This window comes from Dicentrarchus labrax, unplaced genomic scaffold, assembly GCF_905237075.1.
Source record: "Dicentrarchus labrax unplaced genomic scaffold, dlabrax2021, whole genome shotgun sequence".
In the NCBI taxonomy this organism is placed as follows: Eukaryota; Metazoa; Chordata; class Actinopteri; family Moronidae; genus Dicentrarchus; species Dicentrarchus labrax.
Window position 1 is genome coordinate 5,389,157 of NW_026136705.1, and position 27,873 is coordinate 5,417,029.

Consider the following 27,873-nt stretch of genomic DNA (forward strand, 5'->3'; position numbering starts at 1 on the left):
ACGGGGGCAAGGAAAAACTGCCTTTTAAGAGGCAGAAACCTAGGACAGATCCTTCGGCTCTAGGTGGGTGGTCATCTGTCTCGACCAGTTGGGGTGAGAGAGAGGGAGAGAGAAAGAGAGAGAGAGAGAGACAGACAGACAGGTGCACAGCAACAACTGTAGCTACAACTACACTAATAGTAGTGACTGATGATGATGAACATGAAGAAGATGATGACGACGACAACAGCAACGATGGGGGACAATGAGCAGTGACAATAGTAATAATAGTAACTGTAGTAATAATAATAATAATAATAGTAACAATAATAGGTGATATTAGCAAGAACTCTGGGGAAGAAGTGAAGTTAGTAACATGCATTAGTGGGACATGAATGAGTGCAGAAAGAGAGAGAGAGGAAGAGAGGAGCTCAGTGCACCATGGGAAATCCCCCGGTAGTCTAGGCCTATATCAGCATAACTAAGGGATGGTTCAAGACTCATCTGATCCAGCCCTAACTATAAGCATTATCAAAGAGGAACATCTTAAGCCTACTCTTAAATGTGGAGAGGGTGTCTGCCTCCCGAACCACAACTGGAAGCTGGTTCCACAGGAGAGGAACTTGGTAACTGAAGGCTCTGGCTCCTGTTCTACTTTTAGAGACTAAAGGAACCACTCTTTAAGATATGAAGGGGCCTGACCATGAAGAGCTTTGTAGGTGAGGAGGAGGATTTTAAATTCTATTCTAAATTTTACAGGGAGCCAGTGCAGAGAAGCTAGTACAGGAGAGATGTGATCTTTTTTCCTAGTTCCTGTCAGTACTCGTGCTGCAGCGTTCTGAATTAATTGGAGCGTCTTAAGGGACTTATTGGGGCAGCCTGATAATAGGGCGTTGCAGTAATCCAGCCTAGAAGTAACAAATGCATGGATTAGTTTTTCTGCATCTGTCTGTGATAGGATGTGTCTAATTTTTGTAATATTATGTAAATGAAAGAAGGCAGTCCTAGAGGTTTGCATCCTGATCAAGGATAACTCCAAGATTCCTGACAGTGGTGCTAGAGGCCAAGGTAATGCCATCTAGAGTAACTATATCTTTAGACAGTGAGTCTCTAAGGTTTTTGGGGCCAAGAACAAGAATTTCGTTTTTTTCTGAGTTTAACATCAGAAAATTGCAGCTCATCCAGGATTGTATGTCCTTAAGACATGTTTGTAATTTAGATAATTGATTAATTTCATCGGGCTTGATCGATAGATATAACTGCGTATCATCTGCATAGCAGTGAAAGTTAATGGAGTGATTCCTAATAATGTTGCCTGAAGGGAGCATATATAAAGTAAATAGTATTGGTCCAAGTACAGAACCTTGTGGAACTCCATGACTAACTGTAGTATTTATTGAAGATTCATCGTTAACATGTACAAACGGAGAACGATCTGATAAGTATGACTTAAACCAGCTTAGTGCGGTTCCTTTAATGCCAATTTGATGCTCAAGTCTCTGTAAAAGAATATTATGGTCAATGGTGTCAAATGCAGCACTAAGATCCAATAATACAAGTACAGAGACAAGTCCATTGTCAGAAGCAATCAAAAGGTCATTATTAACTTTAAGCAGAGCTGTCTCTGTACTGTGATGAACTCTAAATCCTGACTGAAAATCCTCAAATAAGCTACTGTTATGTAGAAAGTCACACAACTCTTTGGCGACTACTTTCTCCAGAATCTTAGAGAGAAAGGGGAGGTTAGAAATCGGTCTATAGTTGGCTAAAACCCCTGGGTCAAGAGTGGGCTTTTTAAGAAGGGGTTTAATTACAGCTACTTTAAAGGACTGTGGTACATATCCTGATAATAAAGAAAGATTAATCATATCCAGTAAAGAAGTGCCAATTAAGGGTACGACTTCTTTAAGCAGCCTAGTTGGGATGGGGGTCTAATAGACAGGTTGGTGGCTTTGTTGAAGACATTATTGAAGTTAACTAATGAAGATTGATAGCAGAAAAACATTCTAAATATATATCTGGGTTTACATTAGTTCAAGTTCCTGAACTTGGAGAGCCACTGATAGCTGTTGAGGGCATTTGGTGATTAATTTTCTCTCTAATAGTAATAATTTTATTATAAAAGAAGCTCATGAAGTCATTGCTACTTAAGTTTATGGGGATACATGGCTCAATAGAGCTGTGACTCTCTGTCAGCCTGGCTACAGTGCTGAAGAGGAACCTGGGGTTGTTCTTATTTTCTTCTATTAGTGCTGAATAATAGGCTCCTCTGGCATTACAGAGGGCCTTTCTATAGGTTTTAAGATTTTCATGCCAAATTGATTCCTTGTTTGCTTCAATTGGCGGGTTTGGTGGTTGTACCACGGTGCTAGTTTCCTAGGTTTTAATAATTTCCTTTTTATAGGAACGATAGAATCTAATGTTGATCGTAGTGAGCCTGTAGCACTAATAACAAGATTATCAATTTCGGAGGGACTAAATTTAGACATTTAGGCTAACATACTCCTCGTGGGACAACCAGGTCTCAGTAAGACAAAGTATATCAATATTATAATCTGATATTAATTCATTCACTAAAACAGCTTTAGAGGACAGAGACCTGATATTTAGTCCACATTTCATTCTCAGTCCTGTTACTTAAATTATTTCTTAGATGTTATGTTTTCTCAAAGGTTTTGGTAAACATCTGAAAGATTCTCAGCTGTTATTGATACCATGTGGCTACATTTCATAGATTTGCTACAAAGATGCTAAAAACTCCTGTTATTTTCAGTCCTAGCAAAACAACATGTAAGTGTATTGTCATCCACACTGTAAAACCAGATAAGTTCATTTAACAACAGAACAAAATTATGAAACTTATTACATCATAATTTTTAAGTCACATTTACTTAATTTTTTTTGTAAAAAATATTCTTGATTGAGCTGCTTTTATTTGTAATTTTAAGTGGCACTAAATTGGTTTTATAAGTTACATTAACATTCCTGATTGATAACTTTTTTACTAGGGATTTATTAAAGTCATTGTCACATAAAATTACTAAAGCCACTTGATCAAGAATGTTTTTTAAAATGAACTTACACTTACAGTGCAGTTACTGTAAATATAAGCCGCTGTGAGCCGTCCACACTCATTGCCACTGGGTGGCGCGCTTAGCTTACAATCCACACACCCTGCTGATGACTTCCCCAAAATGTAGGAAAAGTTGCATTTGTTGTTTATTGTTCACATCAGTGAAAGTTTACCATCATGTCCTGGTCAGTGTATACCAGCAGGGTGAATAAATCATCTTCCACAGGTATGTACGGACTGTGTATGTATATACGGTATGTAGAATACCCTAACTATATTTTGTATGCATAGAATGCATATCCCCTCACATATAGCTAAAGTTTATACAGCAGCAGCATGTGACTATAATGTTACTATGAGCAATACTGGAATACAGTTTTTGATGCATAAATACTTTTATTAATGACAGTAAACACATTAGAATTTCACTAATGACCGCCACAAGCCTATCTTATTACATCATTTCCTTTATCACTCTGCTATGACATCATGAGGGTTAGTCTTTCATTTTTATTCTCTTTCTTCTTTTCAGTTGATTGAGTTTAGCATTAATGAGTGAGTGTCCTCAGACGGTTGTGGGTGTCTGCAGGGCCAACAAAAGGCTGCCTGCCCTCACAGGCTCCACCAACAGCTGTCCAAGAGATACTGCACAGCGCTGCGCAGGCGAGAGGAGGGGAATGGGTCCGAGTCCGACATCGGTGCAGAGTTCCTACAGCCGATGCCGCTCCACTATAGGTACCCAGAGAACAAGAAGTGTGAGTCAAGTTTTCTGCGGATTTATTTAGCTTCCCTTTGTCAGGAAACGTGAGGAGAAGGAGAGAACGGGATGTCTTTACAGGAGCTACCGGGCTCTTTTGGAGTCATATTCCCAGCCTTCTCTCTGCCCATGAAAGCGGAGCGCAGTCGGAACAAGGAGCGGCTGGAGGCCAGCCTTGCCGGCTTATGTGAGCTGGAGCTGCTCAAACAGAGGCAGGAATGCCGGGTGCTGAGCGCTCTTTGCCTCGGGGACTCTCCGGTTCCCGGGCGCCCGCCTTGGGGAGCTCTTCGGTCGGCGCGTTGCGCCCTGGACGCGCCGAAAAGCAACGCCTCGGATGACTACAGCCGCAGGCTCCAGACTGTAAGTTCGTCTCATTGTGGTTTTTTGGTATAATCTTTGTCTGGCTTGTTTTCTGCTGTAAAGGACAGTTTGTGGAGCTGTAGCGTGCGCCATGGGCTCTGTTTCTAAAACTTTGCATATGAAGGGCCCCATGTCTATTATCAGAACCCTTACTTAATCAGGTTTGGTCTTATCAGGTTTTTGTTGTCAGATATGACTTGGCCCACACTTCTGCTGCAGGCAGAGAGGTGGAGTGGAGGATTTCCATATTTCCTTTCTGACTTTAAGGTATTGTACACACTTTGAACCATTTTTGAGTCTCTGAGCCCTAGAGGTCCCCGGACACTTCCTGCAGTAACTACTGGATTAGATTACCAACCACTGAATGTATGTGGAAATTAAAAGAGAAGAACATCCCCTAAAGCCTGTCACTGACCTCAGTGTGCAGTTATGAAAATGCAAAGTCAGGAGGGCCCCTAAAGGCACACGCTACCATTTAAGGGCAAAGGGAGCCTTACTTTATCCACATGCTGAACACAATGGATTATCCAGACATATCTGTCCCCTGAACTTGGATGAATTATCACTTGAATGGAACAAAATAATTACATAATAGTGGAAGTCATTGTTTTTCATGAGGAACGTTGCACTCTTTTAGATTTGGTCTAGATTGCACCCAGCCATTTCAGACTGTTAGATTCCAAAATCTCCATCATCTTTGAGTGAACTGATTTTTCTATGTCTGAAAGAAAAGCAATCAAAAAACAACCTATTTTATGGCAGCTACTCCCTATATGGCCTGTTTTAAATCTGTCCTATCTTTAAATATGTCCTCAGCAGATGATGCTTCAGAATATACAAGAAAGGCCTCATAAACAATTTGTATGCTCAGGCAGGTGGCAAATATGTTGCATTTAATGACACATTTTTAACAAAATTGGAAGATAATATCAGACTGTAGCACTGAATGACATATGCAACCTAAAAGCATGGATGAACTTCAACATATAAAATGTAATTTCTACTGCTAGGGGGCCTCTCACCTCAAAACAATAACAAAAGATAAAGTTTGGTCACGTGAATCAGTGTGGAATCATGGCAGTTGTTATCTTCACCACCATTGCCGTCATTTCAGTCTCCCGATTAGGATTCCTTCAGTGTACATGGTTCAGGAGGTCAGGGGGTTTCTACCGGACCCCAATTATCCACAGAGGTCTCCTCTCCGAAACAAACAGACCCGCTGATTAAAACCGCTAAAGCAGTTCCACCTTAAAAATCACTGTTTCTCCCACGCTGTTGGGCAGACAAAGGATGTCACGGTGGGGCTGCGAGTCAAGCTGCTGCTAACGTTAGCTCAGCTTGTTTCTCTGATAACTTAAGATCCAGATGTCCGATGACTAAAATCCTTCATCTGCTTGAAATCCAGAGTTAAAAAGCAGCAAGATCTAAATAGTGGATGGTAAAAATGTGGCTTCAGACTGGATAAAAAGTCTATGTATGGCCCCTTATAATCTGATTTTCAATGAACACAGAGAAACTTTACACTTTCAGCAGATGAATGTGAAAACATCCTTCTAACGCCAAACTCTGCACAGACAGCATTCAAACATCACACTGTAGGAACAAAAAGAAAAACTGATTTCTGACTGGAGGGGGACTTTACAGAACCAAGAATATGACATTTCCTCTTGCAATTTTGATCCTGCATGAAATCAGTTGTTTCTGGAGTGAACTAACTTGTGTGAAAGACTATCTGACATATCTTCAGTTTCCTACAAAGCCGGAGAGCCTGCAGTATATCAGCTTTGTGCAGTAGTGAGACAAATGTGTTCCTCAGAAGGGGTGCAGCAGATACAAAGTTGAACTGACCCCTTCCCAATGACTATAATAGTAAGCAATGTAGGACTGTCCATATGAAGCAAGATGACTATTGACAAATAAATATTATCAGTATCACAAGTGCACCATAATGCTTTTTACTGAGATTTCGTAATGACTCAGTCTCTCATTGGTAGTAGAAGTCTATAGAAACAAAAAACACAGAGGTTTACCGTAGAGAAAAACATGTACTCTGACCGATCTTATGACTTTTCAAATGTATCAAGAATTTGGAAAATTCTACATGTGATAACAGCCCTGCCCAATGTAGTATAACAGTGTATAAAGTACTACAGTATGAAAGTAAGCTAGAGAAGGCATTGTAACACTAAGATTCAAGTGATATCGTTCATAGAAACTGCTGCTTGTGAGTATTTTCCCACCCTTTAATAGACTGTTCTTTAATCCGTAAACCGTGACACAAGGTGTCTAATTCATTGGCGTTAAGTCCGTCTGCACGGTCACAGGGTTGTTAGTGTAGACTGATAGATGCTTGGGATGACGGGAATTCCTTCAGTGATGACATGTGAATGCCTCCAGTGGAAATGTTGAGACACATTTCAATTGCAGCACATTTCACAGAAAAATTACAAACAAATCTAAAAAGCAGAAGTACAAAACAACTGACCTCCAATCATCATTAACTGAGTTTTTTTTTTTTAGAGAGGATTAAAGCACATTAATTACACTTAATTACTTCAAATGTACCTGTATCTGTTTCACAGTATATTTCTGTATTTAGTTTTTTGCAAGACAGAGCCTTTATATAAGTTTATGGTGGCTGTCATCGTGTATATACTGAAGGCTTTTATCACTAAACCATTTTTATTGTGCAAACTGCCAAGTAGTAAAAACAGAACTTAAAAATTAAAAAGATTTGCCAACAACTTTAACACTGCTTCCTTTTCAAAACAGAATATTTTAAAATAGTTGTATGAACTCTATAAACTCGCATGAAATACTCAGAGATTTCTAAAATGTTCTATTGCACAAAAAACAAATGAGTTACAGCAGCTGTTTGAGCTATGCAACAGTATGGCAGTATATGAAAAAATGTATAGTGTACAGGAAATTAAAACCGGTATACCGGTTCATCTGGTATATTGTCCAGCACTATGTCATCGCCAGTGATTTCATCCTGCATCCTATTCTTTTTTCTATTAGGAAGAGGCACTTCAAGGATTTCAAGGGAGAATGAATTCCCCTTGAATACAGCTGGACAAGCATCAGACAAGAAACAATAAAGACAGTCAGACAACCACAAGAATTCCTTGAAACAATTCAAAAAGTCACAAAGTTAATATTTTTAAATAATAACCTTGATCATTGTTTGTAGTTTATTCAGTTTAAAAGGTGCAAAATATCTGAATTAAATTCTGCCAACCTTAAATCATTTAGTCATCAATAAATAAGTTGAGGAGCTTTATATACTGTAGATAAATTGATGTATAGGAAATTACACTTCAATTAACTGTTGTAGCTTAAATCAAGCAAGTGGTGCTCATTAAAGTGCATTACAGTTTGAAGGATTAGGCATTTACAGGGTAATAGCTGATTTCAACAGCCATTCCAAGTGTGTAGAAGAAGTTGCGGTGGCCACAAGACTGGGAAAATGTGAAAGAGCCTTTCTAGATCCAGTGTTTGTTTTGTTTTGTCTATTCTAGGCTACAGTAGAAACATGGAGGTTGAAAATGGTGGCCTCTGTAGAAGAGGGCCCACTCACTCTCTAGATAAAATTAGATCATTCTAAGGTAAGAAAAACACAGTGATTCTTATTATACACTAATGAAACCATAGTTATATGTTATATTATATTCAATTCCTGCCAATAGATCCTCCTAAATGTTACACACTGGACCTTTAACTTTTTTTTAAATGTGTGATGGTTGGAACTGTTTGCTCCACAGTGAACATTTTCAGACAGTGAACAGTTGTTTCCAGACTAGTTTATATACAGAACCAGGCAAATGTGCCCTTTTATCATGCAAAACTAATAGAGAGGTTCCATAATGGTGGCTGCCAACTGTGATGCTGAGAACTACAAATGTTATTTGTAAACCTATAAACATATTGCTTTAAAGAAGCAGATTGAGGTATATGGAACTAGTCAGCGATTAGCTTAGCATAAAGACTAGAAGCAGGGGGAAACAGCTAGCCTGGCTCCGGCCACCAACACCTCTAACTCGTATATTGTTTCTTTAATCCACACACAGACACAAATGTAAAAACGTGAAAAAGTTGTGATTCTAGAGGGAGTAATGTGATGGAACTATTTTGTAGAGACCATTGGCCAGCACAATGACTTCTTGGAATTTTATTGTCGTTGCCAGGCAACCAGCGCAGACTCCAGGAAATCACTGCACCCTGATAAAATCATTTTGACTTTTTAAAAACTTGAAGCTGCCAGATCTACTTCTGGTCATAAAAGTTGTAAGTAGCTGCAGTCAGACAGTCTGGAACAGGATCTGACTGGTCATCAGGGTGTTACGCTCCCTCTGAGACGCCAGTTGTTTCCGAGGCACTCCAAGGCCAGCTTCAGATTTTCAAATGCAACTGCAGATCCTTAATGATTTCATCTCTATGGGCAGATCCTGCTTTAGACGTGTTAAACAATGTGTTTTCCATGATGCTCTGTGTTTTTCAGCTCTTGCTGTTCCTCTTCACTATCTTGTTCCTCTGCGACTGTCCTCAGTGGACCTGACTGACTGTTATGAATCTATTAGCCCCTCTTGTTCATCTTTTGTTTCTGAGGAAGCTGGCTAAATTACAAATATCAAGAAGCAGAGTTAATCAGTGTTGTTCTGATGGTATGTGACTTCCATGAAGTCTCCATCATCTTAGGATTATTCCCAAAGGTAAACAACCAGATTCTTTTGGAGCACATTTTTGGCACGTATGTGGGCACACACTTAGTGTGTATAGGATCTGGGCTGATACACCATTGGATCATTTTTTTCCCCTTGTTGATATGATATGATAAATAGTGATTTCTTTTCACTTTACTCTGTGCCCCATATCCCAGAGAACGGACCAACTCGGTACACATGTGTTATTAACCCCATGTTCATTTTGAGCCGGAATTGTCCTTTAATACTTGTAACCTATATGTTAAGTTAGATATTCTGTATTCACTACCTGTTCCTCTGAGCCTGTGAGTGTGTGAGTGTGGATGGGATGAGGCAAAGGGACAGAGATAAAAACAAGAAAAAAAGAGCCAGGCAGAGAAAGAATGTATGTTTGTGTATGTATGAGAGAGAGTGTGTGTACTTATTGCTGAGCAGGAGCTGCTGACAGCCATGTGACGGCTGACAGCAGCTGGGGAAGCAGGCCTCCTGGACGTCAAGGGTATAATGAGAGGCACGTTGAAATGTAGACTCAAAACGTGTGTGCGCGTGTGTGCATGCTCTGCATACTCAGATCACAACTATGATAATCATATCAGTAATCTGCTTCCAGCTTTGTTTATTAATTTATTTTAATTGAAACCCCCTTAAAGATGCAGTGGGTAATGTTTATAAAAAATATTTTTATCACATTTGCTGAAACTTTCACTATATCCTGACAGAAACTTTCTGTGAAAGAAAAACAGGTTCCTCTGGCTCCTCCTAGTGCTCCTAATGGCAGTTGCAAGAATCCACCGGGCCTGAACAAAAACAACCAATCATGTACTACTGTCAGGATATAGTGAAATGGTAATGGTAAATGGTTAAAATGCTAGTCTTCCGACCACTCAAACCACGTGCCACATTCACCCTTTCACACACATTCAGAAACGAATGCATTCGCACACATTCACACACCGATGCACGGCATCAGGAGCAATTCGGGGTTCAGTATCTTGGTCAAGGATGCTTCGACACGTGTCACCAGGAGCCGAGGATCGAACCAACAACCTTCCGATTAGGGGACAACCCGCTCTGCCTCTGCACCACAGCCGCCCCCTGAAATGTCAGCAAATATGACAAAAGGTAATTTTTTATAAAAGTTACCTGCTGCAACTTTAATTACCTTTGTGAAGGTATATTTGTTTATTGTTAAACATTTATTTTTTCATTGTGAAAGTACTAGTGAGATTTGTTTCTCAAAGTGAATATTATTTTTATTATGTGGTTGAGAACTGGTTCTTAGGCTCCTATTCCCAGAATCAGAATCAGTACAGCCACAGGTTGATATTAAAGTGATAATGGAGGCAGGTCAGTGTAAACAGGATTAAGTGTAAAGTTGCTTTTTTTAAAGGGATAGTTACAGGTTTTTTGAAAAGGGAATGTATAGATGGTAAATGGTAAATGGACCTGTACTTGTATAGCGCCTTTCTAGTCTTCTGACCACTCAAAGCGCTTTCACACTACGTGCCACATTCACCCTTTCACACACATTCACCCAGTGGTGGCAAAGTCCATCGAACAGAAACTAACTCATTCATACACATTCACACACCAATGCACGGCATCGGGAGCAATTTGGGGTTCAGTATCTTGCGCAAGGATACTTCGACATGAGCCGATTATTAAGGAACGACCCACTCTGCCTCTGAGCCACAGCCGATAGACAGCGTATTATCTGCATAGGTCAGTGTGCACCTTGTTTGGAGAAGAGTCCCAGTAATGCCGTAGTGCCGTAGAGGAAATGTGCATCACTGAATTAGACAAGCTTAGTTAGAGGCTGTTCTTCATTAAAAACAAGGCTACACACTGCAGGGTGGAAGGTGGCCAGGTTTACTGACTATAGCGGCTCTACCTGCCTGTCCTCTCCCTGCCACACTGGGCTGGAGTCAAACCGAGTCAAGCCAAGCCAGCACATGTGTATGAAAAAGGGCTATATGTAACACACTCACTATGGATAAGTACGTCACACAGCCCCACTTCAAACAAGTTCTTGTGTTAAACTAGCTCTTAACAACAGAACACTCTGTACAGTGGAACACTGTGGCTTCCCTACACTGAGTGCATGTGTACATTTGGTATGGTGGGATGTGTTTACAGTGTGTGTGTTTGTGCATAGTGTAAATCTCTAGGGGAGACTTCTGCAGCTGTTTGGCCAAATTGTCATTGAAGCCAAACACAAACATTCTCAGCTGTAATGGATGTGTCTTGCTTAGGTTTCGCACCTTGCTGTGTTGCACAAACACAGTAGCTGCTGTTAAAGCTCCTGGTGGGGCAAAGAGATGGGACCGGGGGGGGTTGTCACTTGTGAGGTCTCCAAAACAAAAACTACCACTTGGTTGTTTTAAGTCACACCTCTGCAGCTTCAGGGGCGTCAAGGGAAAAAAATGCTCTCTGCTCGGGACACACAGCCACATTAATAGCACCAAAATGGAAATATCAATATAAACGTTGCAAGCTATTCAGTCCCTCCAGGATTTTGCAAGCTTTTTTGGGATTGTTGCAGGCTAAAATTGGTTTCAAGGCAGCTTTTCTAAACAAAAATGCACTGCATGCTGCAATGTGTTTAGGCCTTTTTTTGCAATGAAATTGTGGGGAGAATGTGAAAATTGCAAAAGTATTTAAATATATATATATATATTTGTATAATTCATTAAAAATTCAGGGCAACTTGTTCCAGTGAGAATATAAGTGTACTGTTTGGAGGGTAAATGTGAGAAGTCTGTCTATTCACAAAAGGAAGTGAGTTTGGTGGTGTATGACTCAAGACTCTTATGACAAACCATTCTAACATTGCTGTTGAGGTGAAGGTCATGCAATCCCATCATACAATTAAAATAAACCAAAAGCTTCTTTCCACTGTGATCCTCACTGGAGATTACAGATATTCAGACAAGACAGATGAAAAAGTCTGGCAAATAATTCATTGTCAGAAATCCTTGCTATGGTTGGGAGCACTAAGAAGAATGTAACCTTAAGGAACTTAAATGAAACCTATATAATTCCAACTGAAAATGGGCCTGCAGACTGTTCGGAAAATGGGTCAGTGCACACCACTACCAGGACTCTGTGTTATTGCTCACACACATTCTTTATTCAGAACAGTTTGCTCTGACAGTGTTACCTATGTAAACATCTTCAAGTAAACATAGTTGATCCCGAGGATTAACCACCTGATCCACATAATGTAAGCAACAACAACTTCTCTGAAGACTCATCATAAAGCATCCAGTAGCAGTTACAGAGTAACAAATGCAATACAGCACAGACATAGATCTGTTACAGCACAATTCAATCCATGTGCAAAAAGAAAATGGCTATTGTAGTGACTTTTTTTCAATAATTAGGCACTATACGCTAGGGGTGGGCAATATGGGCAAAAAATAATATCTCGTTATTTTTGGGGATTTTGGCGATAACGATACTCAGTCGATATTCTTTAAAATGTGATTGGAATTGTCTGAGTTAGGGCTTGTGTCCACCAAACGCGTTTTTAGTGCTGAGCGCTAAAAAACTCATTTTCCGAGCGCCCAACGGTGTTAAAAGTTGAACAGATTTCAACTTGAAGCTGAGCGTTGCGCTAAAAAAGTATTTTCGAAACTAAACCATTTCCATGCCGGAGAAGTAGACCCACGTCTCGGCACTAAATCATCTGAAGTACCGGTAGCTTCAGGGACTGGAGGTGCTTGCATTTTCTCTCTACCATCATAACGCGCTGCTAAACTGCAAGGAGGATGCTAGCGAGAGGTCATGTGATCACGTCATGTGATCATGTAGGCCCACTAGTCGTGTGACGGAGTCCTGCCATGCTATAGAGAGCGTTGCTGCACCGTGTACTAAGTGGATGTGAGGAGTTTCCACATGCGTTTCAATATTTTTGGCGAAGTAATTTAAATACTCGATAATGGAAATTTGCACATCGTCAAAACAACGACGATGTTATCGCAAACGATATATATCGCCCACCTCTACTATACGCTGTTTCTCACATTTCTTGATATAGATCTTGGTGTTCCTTCTGTGGCTTGTTGTTTCAAGTAAACAAACAAATTCAAATAGAGTATTTGTGGGCTGATAATAGGGCTGAACCATATGGTAAAAAAAATATATTACGATTATTTTGTTATAATATCACGATTGCAACATGATCCACGATTAGGGGGAATAATCATTTTTGCATCACAAATCTAATTGTTACTGAAAAAACAATTCTGATGATGTGACATTTGTTGGAGTCTGTACCAAACAAACACATTTTCTCACATCTTGAGAAGAAGACTCTCCAGCACTACAGTACTTCATTATAATACTGTTTCTCATACCTTTATCAAAAATGTGCAGGTTCTGCGATTTGTATATTGCACTTAGTCAAATTGCGATTTCAATAGTATCGTCGTTTTCGCTGCTGTGGAACTATGTTAGCGCTGCTTCTTGTAAGTTCTGGGAAGGTGGTGAAAGTCTTATACATCCAGCTGTAAACCTAAATTTCCCAAGCCACCATCAACTTTTCTAAATGTTAACATGTTTCTTCCATCCTAATGACAGCTAATCTAATATAACTGTCACTGGCTAGTGTTAAATATATGTTATGTTATAATCTATAGAATAATGCAATTGAATGATGTAGACATACTGTACCCTCTCTCCCTTAAATATGTTCATGTCACATTCTGAACTCTACAGCATAATCCAATGTATTTTTCTACTTCACAAATTCATAAAATATTCCATCCGAATCAACATGTTACTGGCTAAGATGAACATGTAGATTAGATTGTAAAGATGGAAATATGCCCTGCTCTCTAAATATCGGCATCAGCCATTGAAAAACCAATACTGGTCGACCACTATTACTGTCTTTACATTTTCTTCTTTATTTCTAGTTTCTGTTACTCAATAGCATATTGAAGCTATCGCCTGCAACTGATTCTATGAATTGGCCAAGGTGCTAAAGGTGTCTCCTATATTCTTGTTGCCAACCTTTTACATATAGGTGGCACTGCTTTCTTTAATGCAAAACAAACCAGGCTTTAACACTTCTACATCCGACAGTAAGCCCCCAGTATGTGTTCACTGTCTGGTTTTAATCAAGAGAAAGAAAATGACTGATCTCTCCAGCACATTGAAGGAGATTTCCTGTGGTAATCAATATATTTTTCCTATAAAGGATCAACTAATTTCAGTGGATTGAGGAAAAACAACTCCATGTGGCTCTGATAAACTCTGACAAACAGTCCCTGAGTGGATCCTGGACAGAGCTGGTGCTGAGCTTTAGCTGGCAGCTTTCAGCAGATACAGTACCAGGCCTCCACCGCCTCCGACTGTGCTGCAGTGGTTCAGGTTGAAATGACTGTTTAGGTCACAACAACAGCTGCCAACTGCCTCCTTAACCTTGCTATGAAACCTGAGCTGCACCCACGGATGTTTAATTTCATGGTTCTTCGTTATTTGAAGATAAAACACTAAGAGCACTGCCCACAGATTTGAACAGGAAACCATATTTGGCCCAGTGTTAGGGTTTAAACAAAGCTGTACTGGCCAGCAGTCCAAACACTGAACATGGGATTTCAGCCATTCAACGTGCATTGATTTAATAAAGAATGATCTGTGGCATATTTAATATTTGTGTCAGCATTTCCCAAAAACTCATTTGAGTAAAATGCTGTAATCTTTGAAATTCATTCTAAGTAAAAGAGAAGAGAACACTCCCTCTTCTTCAGTTTTACAAAGGAAAATGAAAATAGAGCACTACCCTCAAACTCATAGAACCAGAGTTATATCCAGGAACTACTATTATATAATTATTATCTAATTCCTGATGTATTTGTGTAAGTTTTGGTCTTGGGAGACACCCAATTTTTCTTTTCAGTCTTCTAAAATCTGATTGGCCACCCCAAGTGCCACGTAGTCCTTCACTCTTCCACTCCACCCTCTTTCAAAAGCTGTAGCAAAGAGTGAAGAAACTGGTATCATATGAAACTAGGTGACTTAACGAATTCATTGGTACCAACCATGTCAGGCTAGCATTGGGAGGGGGATAAATAAATAATGGTCCGAAGTCAGGCGAAATTTTGTGCAATGGAAAAACAAGAATGGCCATTTACAAATGATCCCTTGACCTCTGACCTTAAGATATCTGAATCCTCTGTACCCACAAGTCTCCTATTTGCAGAGATGTTCACTTTATGTGAATCCCATGCAGTTTTGGGCAAAAACTATGCAATTGCATGTGGTATAAATGTGTTATTTATACCACATATTGTGAAAATTAATGTTATTATTATTATTATTACAGTTACTATTATTACTATAGCCACTGCTCATTGTCCCCCATCGTTGTTGTTGTCGTCATCATCTTCTTCATTTTCATCATCATCATCATCATCATCATCATCACATCATCATCATCACCATCAGTCATTAGTGTAGTTGTTGCTACTGTTGTTGCTGTGCACCTTCCTTTATCTTTGTCTCTGTCTCTGTCCTTCTGTCGTTACCTCTGCTCTTTCTCTCTCTCTCTCTCTCTCTCTCTCTCTCTCTCTCTCTCTGGTCGAGGCAGATGGCCACCCACCTAGAGTCATGGTCTGTCCGAGGTTTTTGTCTTTTAAAAGGCAGTTTTTCCTTGCCGCCGTCGCCAAGGTCTTGCTCATGGTGGTACTGTTGGGTCTCTGTGAATAATTTTATAAGGAGTTTGGTCTAGACCAGCTCTATTAGAAAAGTGTCCTGAGATAACTTCTGCTATGAATTGGCGCTATACAAATAAAATTAAATTGAATTGAATTGAATTGAAGATTCTGGTGTTTTTACAGGGTCTGGTTTAAATTATTGATCACAGGAAATAAAGAGTGAAAGCTCTTCAGGGGACGGCAGGGGGACTTAACTCTTTTGAAACATTACTCCCATTAATCCACGTTTCCTGGCTCTGTCCCCCTTGTGTTGTTTCTCCTTCGGTTTCTTTCTTGGACCCCCCTACCTTTCTCTTTTTTCATCCTAATCTTTGCCTCTCCATCCTTTTTCTCTTTGTTATCATGACAAGAGCATTCAAACATTTCTTAAATATTACTGGTTTTAGACTCCAGTGTTCGTGGCACCTGCTTGTCAGTACAAACTCAAATATATATGCAGCATAACCGCAAGTCCAGCACTGTGAAAAGACCTTTCATTGAGACAGCATGCCTACCCCCACACCCAGCCACCCACTAACACACACACGCACACATAGTTTATCTATTTATCTGTGCTCATGTTTCAAACGGGCGTATGTGTGGATTTACATTTCAAATTTAAGTCTGGGGAGAGTTGAGCACAGCACATCTCTGTGCTGATTTTGTCCATGTAAAGGAAAAGTCAGGTTTCCTGCAACAAAAATCAACCACTATTGTAAAATCATTTCACACTTCCTAATTAAAGCTGCAGTACAGTAGTACATGAGACAGTGTCATTCCCAGGGTCCCAAAGCATCTGTATTTGACACCCTGGGAATGAGAACCAACAATTAACTATCTTTCTCGGCTCTGATTGGTTGTTTTTGTCCAGGCCCGGTGGATTCTTGTAAATGCCATTAGCAGCCCTAGGAGGAGCCAGAGGAACCTGATTTGTTTCACAGATTATCTGTCTCATGTACTACTGTCAGGATATAGTGAAAGGTTCAGCAAGTATAAAAAAACATATATTTTAATAAAAAATACTCACTAATAGTAGGCATGTCTGAATAAATGTTTTAAATGTATCTATTTTTGCTAGTCTAGTTTAAACATGAGATCGCTATGCAACTGTGCGTGATCACATCTTACTGCACAGAGAAAATGACAAATCAAATCTGTTGCCAACAAGTGCACTGTTGACAAATGGACTCCTGTGAAAACAGAGAGCCTGTGTTGGTGGAATGCACATTATGTTTAGTCTTTGTCATAGTTCCAGGTGTTATTAGTCAGCAATGTCAGTGTAATGAATGTAGTGTTACTCGTTCCTGGCCAAGGATGCATAATATTGCATGAACATCAAGCCAGAGTGAATATTATTCTTGTCAACCTGTCAGACAATTTTTTTAGGGTTACTAAAAAAATTCTATAAGAGAAAAACACACTTACTGAAGTCTGAACTCTACACACAAATTAGCTTCTTTGCCAAGTTTGATTTCATTAAAGATCTCCTCCCTTAAAAAAAATGTTTTTCTTATGTTTATGTTCCCTAAAATGTCAGACATTCACTTTTCTAAGTTGTATCTGTGTAAAGTTTGTCACTAGAATTGTTGTTACATTCCAAAAGAGATTGCACTAGCCTAGTGAAGGTTTTGAGAGCAAACAGTTTTTTAATGGAAAATGGACCCTAAAGTTTCCTTCCACTATCAACTATGCAATAACAATGTGTCAATGTGAACACACGTAGCACAACCACTAACGCTGTGTCATTGCCAGTTACAAGCGAACAACATAAACAAATAAAAGATGCTAACTACACTTACCATTCTGCTTCATCTGCTCTGTGCCGTTTTTGGTGCACAACAGACTCCTTATCTGAATCTGGGTCTAACTGAGCATCAACCAGGATTTCAGTGCCACTGTTTCTAGTTTGTTGTAAGTTGACAGAGAGATGATATTGATTAATGTGAAGGTATTTCTCTAGAGTCATATTGCACTGGTTGACATCATTTCAATGCATTTAATCTTTTATAATCAATTTAAATTCAATTCAATTTTATTTTTTTTGTATAGCGTCAATTCATAACAGAAGTTATCTCAGGACACTTTTCAAATAGAGCAGGTCTAGACCGAGCTCCTTTTAATATTAGAAAGAGGGGGGGGGCAGAGAGAACGAGAGATAAAGACAGAGACAAAGGTGACAATAGCAACAACTACACTAATAGAAGTGACTGATAGTGGTGATGATGATAATGAACATGAAGAAGATGATGACGATACACCAACAGGCACAACTATGGGGGACGATGAGCAATGATAATAGTAATAATAGTAACTTTAATAATAATAATAACAATAATATTAGTAATATTAGCAATGGGAGTTAAGCAGGACGATGGCAGGAGGCTCCACCAGGATCGATAAGAACCTGCGAGACGAGAAAGCACAAGAACTCCGGGGAAGAAGTGAAGTTAGTAACATGCATTAATGGGACATGAATGAGTGCAGAAAGAGAGAGGACGAGAGGAGCTCAGTGCATCATGGGAAATCCCCCGGCAGTCTAGGCCTATAGCAGCATAACTAAGGGATGGTTCAGGACTCACCTGATCCAGCCCTAACTATAAGCTTTATCAAAGAGGAATGTCTTAAGCATACTCCTAAGTGTGGAGAGAGTGTCTGCCTCCCGAACCACAACTGGAAGCTGATTCCACAGGAGAGGAGCTTGGTAACTGAAGGCTCTGGCTCCTGTTCTACTTTTAGAGACTATAGGAACCACAAGTAGCCCAGCATTCAGAGAACGTAGTGTTCTAGTGGGGTAATAGGGTACTATGAGCTCTTTAAGATTTGAAGGGGCCTGACCAAGAAGAGCGTTGTAGGCGAGGTATATACAATATCATAAATGTTTAACTACATAGGTTGCGTGGTGCCAACAAGAAGCTTCCAGGACATCGTAATGGGGAAGTTCTCTACATAAATGTGAAATAGGAAATAGTGTTTATTGCTGTAATGTGCATGTGCAAGTACTTCGGCATATTGTTAACAGTTACAACAAGATCCTGGTGAAATATTGTCTAAACATGAATGTTCAATCAATCAATGATGATATCCTTTTTGAAAAGGATGAAGAAACACCCAAAAACTTTTAGGTTTATGTTTTGTTTAGGGTTAGGGTGATGCTGAATTAGGGTACTGGCACCTTTTTTGGTTCAATTCAGGCACTACCTGTAACGCTAGCCGTCTTTCACCGGTCAACCTAGCAAACAGAAGGGCATTCATAGATTCAGAATTCCTCAATGAGGGAAAGTTGAGAATTTTTTACTTTTTATGTGGCAAAACTGTGTTAAACTAAATATTAAGTATATTAAGTATTTTTTGCATACTTCTAGAGTGGAACTTAAAAGTTGTGTAGCTCTAGAGTTTGATCCCTGTAGAACCACTGAAGGTCTGACTGTCAGCTTTAAAGCTCCAGTCTTCAATAGAGCTGAAGGTGTGTACGTTTGTGCACACGAGTGTGTGCATTCATGTGTGACTGCGTGTCTGTCCGGTCAGACATGAACGTGTGTGTGTGTGTGTGAGCGGGCACTCACATGAAGGAAACAAGCATCCATTGAGCCAGTGTGATCTCACATAAGTAGCTGCTTAAACCCACACACAGTCCCTTTTATACAGTGCAGGCCTGACATAAGCCCAGTTTAATTTTGCATGCACACGGATGTACATACACACACACACACACACACACACACTAATTTCTATGCTTGCATGTGTTGAAAAGTCTTGTGACACACAGAGTAAGTGAGTTTACCGTGTGAGGCGGATGGCATGCAGTTTAAATTATTTGCAGTAATTCTTCAAGAAAAATTTGCACAGACAAAAAAGATAGATTTATTGTATTAATTAGATTCTCAGAGATTAAAGGTGCTAATGGTGAGAAGTTGGTCAAATTATTTGCAGATGCAGATGGTTTTTGATTTCATTTTGGAGGTATGATGAGCTTGGATTTGTTTCAAAATTAGCAGGAGAAAGGACTGTGTTGTTTCACTCCTGGCTGTAGTCCTCATGCTCTCTGATATCTGTCCCAATCACTATTTTTCAAGCACTGATGTTGATGATGTAACTGTTAGATAAACCACAGATGTAAGCTCTCCAACTCAATTTATTGTGTGTGGGCTGAAGGTCTTAAGTGAGTACAGCAGATCTTTGGAGACTGGCCCGTTGATGAACTAACCCATTAAAATGACAGAACATAAACACCAAAATCACCAAATGTTTCCCTATAGCACACTGTTGGCTAACATGGTATATGATATGGCGACTTTCGAGAAAGGTTTAATGCTATATACTGTAGATCCTTACCTTTTAAAACTAAAAGGAGACAGTGTTATGTTTTTTGGAACTGGGGAGAATTATATGCAGCAGAGCTCTCACACTGAGATTTGAAACTTGAGACATGGACTTAAGACCAAAAATTAGGCCTTCAGTTGGACTTAAGACTCCCTAAAGACAAAATCACATTGGATTCTGAAGTAAATATATTCAAGGCTCAAGTTCTGACCTGGTAAAATCCTGCAACCTTTAAGTAGTTTGTTTAGTTGCCACTCAAATCAGTTTTAATAACGACGATGCTTCAATTTGTTTTGGTACACCCCAATGTTAAATTTTAGAGCCTATTACATTTGCATATGCTTCTACTGTGGTATGTTTATAGAATATTCAACATCCCTTAGTATTTCATCTTAAAAAAGGGGGAAAGCTCATAATCTTCAGTCTCTTTAAAGTTCAAGGATGTCAAATGTTGTTCTTTATTATCAGGATATGTACTACAGTCCTTTAAAGTAGCTATAATTAAATACCTTTTCAAAAAGCCCACTCTTGACCCAGGGGTTTTAGCCAACTATGCATCGATATCTTACCTCCCCTTCCTCTCTAAAATTCTGGAGAAAGTAGTCACCAAGCTGATGTGTGACTTTCTACATAGCAGCAGCTTATTTGAGAATTTTCAGTCAGGATTTAATTCATTTAAATTAAATGTTATTTGTATAGCACCAATTCATAACAGAAGTTATCTCAGGACACTTTTCAAATAAAGCAGGTCTAAACCGTACTCCTTATAACATTATTTACAGAGACCCAACAGTTCCTACCATGAACAAGCAGTTGGCGACTGCCTTTTAAGAGGCAGAAACCTTGGACAGACCCCGGCTCTAGGTGGGTGGTCGTCTGCCTTGACCAGTTGGGGTGAGAGAGGCAGAGAGAAAGAGAGAGAGAGAGACAGACAGAGAGACAGACAGAGAGAGACAGAGAGAGAGAGAGAGAGAGAGAGAACAGAGGTAACGACAGAAGGACAGAGAGAGAGACAAAGGTGCACAGCAACAACAGTAGTAAAAACTACACTAATAGTAGTGACTGATGATGATGATGAACACAAAGAAGACGACGACGACAACAACGATGGGGGACAATGAGCAGTGATTATAGTAATAATAGTATCTGTAGTAATAATAATAGTAATAATAATAATAACAATAATATCAGTAGTATTAGCAATGGCAGTCAAGCAGGACCATGGCAGGAGGCTCCACCAGGATCCATGAGAACCTGTGAGACGAAAAGCACAAGAACTCCAGGGAAGAAGTGAAGTTAGTAGCATGCATTTATGGGACATGAATGAGTGCAGAAAGAGAGGGAAAGGAAGAGAGGAGCTCAGTGCATCATGGGAAATCATCTGATAGTCTAGGCCTATAGCAGCATAACTAAGGGATGGTTCAGGACTCACCTGATCCAGCCCTAACTATAAGCTTTATCAAAGAGGAATGTCTTAAGCCTACTCTTGAATGTGGAGAGGGTGTCTGCCTCCCGAACCACAACTGGAAGCTGGTTCCACAGGAGAGGCGCTTGGTAACTGAAGGCTCTGGCTCCTGTTCTACTTTTAGAGACTATAGGAACCACAAGTATCCCAGCATTCAGAGAACATAGTGTTCTAGTGGGGTAATAGGGTACTATGAGCTCTTTAAGATATGAAGGGGCCTGACCATGAAGAGCTTTATAGGTGAGTCGGAGGATTTTAAATTCTATTCTGAATTTTACAGGGAGCAAGTGCACAGAACCTAATACAGGAGAGATATGATCTCTTTTCCTAGTTCCTGTCAGTACTCGTGCTGCAGCATTTTGAATTAATTGGAGTGTCTTAACCCTTTATCGGGCGAGGAACCATATATGGTGACTTCATTATGACGGTTTTAATTACACTTCTATGGCATATTTTGGTGTTTTTTTTATGGGTGATATACTAATATACACTTCAATGCTACGGCTTTCTTTCACAAATAATTCAAAGTGGGCTTGATCTTGATTTGCTTATGGCTTATTTATTACATATTTTCATAGTATATTGATGTGGCATATTTCTTTTGCTTTTCCTTCTATGGGAAGAGGAGGCCTGCTGTGCCACAGATTGTTGTTGTGCCAACCCACGTAGACATCACTGACTTTCATTTTCAGACTAAAAAATGTCTTCTTATATCCACCAATAACACTCCAGTTTTGAAATTTTACATTTCCAAGTATTTCAATGAGTGCCCTATAAAGGGTTACCTTGGCCTCTAGCACCACTGTCAGGAATCTTGGAGTTATCTTTGATCAGGATTTGTCATTTAAGTCCCACATGAAGCAGACCTCTAGGACTGCCTTCTTTCATTTACGTAATATTACAAAAATTAGACACATACTATCACAGACAGATGCAGAAAAACTAATCGATGCATTTGTTACTTCAAGGCTGGATTACTGCAACTCTTTATTATCAGGTTGCCCCAATAATTCCATTAAAACGCTCCAATTAATTCAGAATTCAGGAACTAGAAAAAGAGATCACATCTCTCCTGTACTAGCTTCTCTGCACTGGCTCCCTGTAAAATGTAGAGTAGAATTTAAAATCCTCCTCCTCACCTATAAAGCTCTTCATGGTCAGGCCCCTTCATATCTTAAAGAGCTCATAGTACCCTATTACCCCACTAGAACACTACGTTCTCTGAATGCTGGGCTACTTGTGGTTCCTATAGTCTCTAAAAGTAGAACAGGAGCCAGAGCCTTCAGTTACCAAGCTCCTCTCCTGTGGAACCAGCTTCCAGTTGTGGTTCGGGAGGCAGACACCCTCTCCACATTCAAGAGTAGGCTTAAGACATTCCTCTTTAATAAAGCTTATAGTTAGGGCTGGATCAGGTGAGTCCTGAACCATCCCTTAGTTATGCTGCTATAGGCCTAGACTATCGGGGGATTTCCCATGGTGCACTGAGCTCCTCCCTTCCTCTCTCTTTCTGCACTCATTCATGTCCCATTAATGCATGTTACTAACTTCACTTCTTCCCCAGAGTTCTTGTGCTTTCTCGTCTCGCAGGTTCTTATCGATCCTGGTGGAGCCTCCTGCCATGGTCCTGCTAGATTGCCATTGCCAATACTGTTGTTACTGTACACCTGTATGTCTCTCTCTGTCTCTGTGTCTCTCTCTCTCTCTCTCTCTCTCTCTCTCTCTCTCTCTCTCTCTCTCTGTCTCTTTCTGTCTGTCTGTATGTCTCTCTCTCTCTCTCTCTCTCACCCCAACTGGTCGAGACAGATGACCACCCACCTAGAGCCGGAGGATCTGTCCTAGGTTTCTGCCTTTTAACAAGCAGTTTTTCCTTGCCCTTGTCGCCAAGTGCTTGCTCATGGTGGTACTGTTGGGTCTCTGTAAATAATGTTATAAAGAGTTCGGTCTAGACCTACTCTATTTGAAAAGTGTCCTGAGATAACTTCTGTTATGAATTGGCGCTATACAAATAAAATTGAATTGAATTGAATTGAATCATCTGCATGGCAATATTATTAGGAATCACACCAACCACTAACTTTCACTGTTAGGCAGATGATACCCAGTTATATATGTTGATCATGCCCGATGAAATTAATCAGTTATCTAAGTTACAAACATGTCTGAAGGACCTGGATGAGCTGCAATTTTCTGATGCTAAACTCAGAAAAAACTGAAATCCTTGTACTTGGCCCAAACACCTCTGAGACTCACTGTCTAAAGATATAGTTACTCTAGATGGTATTACTTTGGCCTTCAGGACCACTGTCGTTATCTTTGATCAGGACTTTAATTCAGGAGAAATGTCCTTTAATTCACACATAAAACAAACCTCCAGGACTGCCTTTTTTCATTCACGTAATATTACAAAAATTAGACACATCCTGTCACAGACAGATGCAGAAAAATTAATCCATGCATTTGTTACTTCTAGGCTGGATTACTGCAACTTTTTATTATCAGGTTGCCCCAATAAGTCCATTAAAACGCTCAAATTAATTCAAAATGCTGCAGCACGAGTACTGACAGGAACTAGAAAAAGAGATCATATCTCTCCTGTATTAGGTTCTGTGCTCTTGCTCCGTGAAAAATTCAGAATATAATTTAAAATCCTCCTCCTCACCTAAAAAAGCTCTTCATGGCCCCTTCATATTTTAAAGAGCTCATAGTACCCTATTATCCCACTAGAAGACTGTGTTCTCTGAATGCTGGGCTACTGGTGATTCCTATAGTCTCTAAAAGTAGAACAGGAGCCAGAGCCTTCAGTTACCAAGCTCCTCTCCTGTGGAACCAGCTTCCAGTTGTGGTCTGGGAGGCAGACACCCTCTCCACATTTAAGAGTAGGCTTAAGACTTTCCTCTTTGAAAGCTTATAGTTAGGGCTGGATCACGTGAGTCCTGAACCATTCCTTAGTTATCCTGCTATAGGCCTAGACTATGGGGAGATTTCCCATGATGCACTGAGCTCCTCCCATCCTCTCCCTCTCTTTTTGCACACATTCATGTTCCATTAATGCATGTTACTAACTTTACTTCTTCCTCGGAATTCTTGATCTTTCTCGTCTCGCAGGTTCTCATGGATCCTGGTGGAGCCTCCTGCCATGGTCCTGCTTGACTGCCATTGCTAATATTACTGATATTATATAGCAAAATAAAAAGAATGGCCTCAAATTTGCTTGCTTTAGGTTGTTTTTGCATTTTTCAAAGAAAGAGTTAAAGCGCTTAGACAGCATCTACTTTCAGCCACTAGGGGGTTTCTTACATCAGGGAAATAACAAAAGACAAAGATTGATGATGTTGTGAAGTAGCATGAGAACATGAGAGTTGCAGTCAGCTTCTCCCAGTTAGGGAGCTCAATTATCCACAGAGGTCTCCTCCTCTCCATAACAAACAGACCAGCTGGTTAAAACCGGTAAAAACACTGAATAAAGCAGTTCCACCTTAAAAATCACTGTTTCTCCCACGCTGTTGGACAGACAAAGGACGTCCCGGAGGGGCTGCGAGCCAAGCTGCTGCTAACGTTAGCTCAGCTTGTTTCTCTGATAACTTAAAATCCAGACGTCCGATGACTAAAATCCTTCATCCGGTTCCAATTTAGTAGACACTAGAGTGTCTCTAGTGTAGGTGTAAACCTTTTAATACGGAAATGTTGAATATTATAGCTTTAATGGCAGATGGTAAAAGCTGCTAATAGCTGTTTCTGCTCCAACAGTCTCCTCACCGCTCCCATGGCTCTATAATACATATAAGATCCCTCCACACAGATTTGCTTTAACATTCCTCACATTAAATAAATAGAAATATCATTTTTCTGTCATGTTTTCTGCATTGTTTGATATACTAAGAACACATACCACTAAGTATGACTTTCAGTATGTATATTCTCATTATACAGTCTTCCAACTTCTCTTTTGGCTTCAGAGGTGTTTAGGAAATTGGATTGGATTTGCAGTTTGGGGCTGCTTCCACAGCTTCAACCACCACTATTTACTGAATTTTCCTACAGCAAGAGCTATCCATTTTCTGAAGTGAATAGGCAGATGTCATATGTAGGAAAAAAGACATAATTTCAAGACCTCTATACACATTAAGATCTACTTCTGAAGGGCACCCAGTGGATAAATCATGGAGGCTGTTATTGTGTGATACCTATCTGCACAGTTTAGAACAGCTGCAATCCTCACAAAACTCATTATGTGTAATGCTACAAGTCTAGTCCAAGCTCTGTTTTTGTAAGACGGCTCATGTGCAGTATTTGTTTCTCTTGGTTCAGCTGGCACATTTTCCTCCTCAAAGATATTATTATGTCTTATATTACATTACAGCACAAACACTAGCTTTACTAAAACAAATGTGAAGCTTCCACCTCTCATCTCAGTGCTTTCCAGTAACAGTGAGTAAGAGCAAGTCATCTCTCTCTGCCTCTTTCTCACACTCTGATGATGATGATGCAAGCCGGAAAATCCTGTAGTACCACAGTGGCAAGATCTTTAATATCAATCACACATATTAAGTGTTCAGATTAGATTAGCCAATATTAAGCCATATTTTTGCATGAACAGTACTCGTTTAATTTTAAGGGCCAATGTGGTGGAAATTGTAACTCACTCACTTCACTCTCCCTTTCGAAGAGCGAGGGAGAAACTACGTTGGATGTAAAATTGCTCTATTGTTTGGTTTGTCCATTCTTAGCTACTGTAGAAAGAATATAGGTTCAACATGGCCGTCTCCATGGAAGGCGACCCGTGGCCTCTGTAGATATAAACGGCTCATTCTTAGGTAACAAAACACAACGATCATTATTTTGAGGCAATTATAGTAACCTATGAATATTATATTCCATTTTTGACAATAGATCTTCCAATTACACCACTAGATGCCACTAAATCTTACACACTGGTCATTTAAATATGTATCAACTATGAAAAAAAATAAAAAGAACACTTCTCACAGCCTCTTTATGGCTCTGGTTTGCATAACAGTTTTATAGATGGCCTCACTGTGGAAAACACAAGTACTACAGACGCTTCCCCACTGAGTATGTAACCTTTCCTTTTATGATCTCTTTTACCTCCTGCAATGTTACGGCATGAGCTGTATTATCTTTGACAAAAAGTAGCTCTACTATAAAACAAAGCCTAACTGTAGCCATTGTACACTTTTATACCGCTGATCATGACTGGTTTACAGCGCTTACATCTGATGGTTAAATATACTATAATAATAATCTAGATATTATTTTTCTAAATCAGCTGCCCAACTGCTGTGTCTGCTGGGTTTATCTGATGTCTTAGTGCCACTGTTGACACACGCTGTTTTTATTTCATGGATAGTAAACCTTTATTGAATTTATGCAGTAAAAAGTCTTATGAATGGGAGGAGTCACTTAGTACCAGTATTTCTCTTTAGTGATGTCAATTTTTCCCCCTTTTCCCTTTTATGTCTCTGTTCCCTGTTGTTTAGACAGCTTCAACTCCTACATAACAGGTTTTTGTTCCATTCTTTAGCTTACATTTGGGTGGTTCAGACTGTGCGTGTGTGTGTGTATGTGTGTGTGTGTGTGTGTGTGTGTGTGTGTGTGTGTATGTGTGGGATGGAAGAATGGCGTGTTATTGTTCCAGTGTTTTGATAATAAGTGCTTGTGGTCATAGCTGTCTGTGAATGTGAAGGCTGTTGCTCTCTGTATCTCTGCCTTTCATCCAGGGACATGAACAGGGAGTTGATATGCACATTCCAAATGAATGAGTATTTTAAGTGTATTCACATGATTGTACCATTGCAGCTTGGGGTGTGGGTGAGTGGGTGTTCTTTTAACTTTATCCAAATGACTGGATGAGGACAAAAAGTGAATTAAACTCTTCCCACATTATACTGTCCTTTGCTTTACTGTAGTGCCATAAGAGTGAGATTACTATTAGTAGTAGAGTAAGAATGCACAGATCTTTGGAACTTTTCCAGCTTTGAAATAACTGGTTACTTGTTTATATACAACACATTCTCACTCCCAACCCATCAATAACTGTAGCTTTGTCAGTGGCCTTAAAACCAAGATGCTGTAGGAACCCTGGCATCATTTTTGCAGACACAGAAACTGTGAAAGAACCTATCTACTGCCAGTATTTGGTTTGTCTGATCTGGGTTACTGTAAAAACATTAGTAGTTCAACATGGCAGTCTCCATGGAAGGTGTCTGTAGAAAAAATGTCTCATTCAACAAAACACAATATTCCTATATTCAGATGAGTATACACTAATGAAAACATACCTATAAATATTATATTCCATTTCTGATAATGGATCCTCCTAAATTTTTACACACTGGACCTTTAAGTTATTATGAGAATAAAGTCATAATATTACGAGAAAAAGTCATAATATTAGGTCTACGAGAATAAAGTCGTAACATTACGAGAATAAAGTCATAATATTAGGTCTACGAGAATAAAGTCATAACATTACGAGAATAAAGTCATAATATTAG

The 27,873-nt window shown here is 39.7% G+C and overlaps 1 protein-coding gene across 1 annotated transcript in view; it reads left to right on the forward strand.

Annotated features, from left to right (window-relative positions):
* Positions 1–2,988: 2,988 nt before the first annotated feature.
* LOC127364194 (dapper 1-like) overlaps positions 2,989–27,873 on the forward strand; it is a 31,703-nt gene continuing 6,818 nt past the window's right edge. Inside the window, exons 1-2 of the mRNA XM_051401557.1 lie at positions 2,989–3,278; positions 3,585–4,169. Of these exons, the coding sequence (XP_051257517.1) occupies positions 3,879–4,169 (291 nt within the window). The 5' untranslated portion in view covers positions 2,989–3,278; positions 3,585–3,878. The remainder of the gene's footprint in view (positions 3,279–3,584; positions 4,170–27,873) is intronic.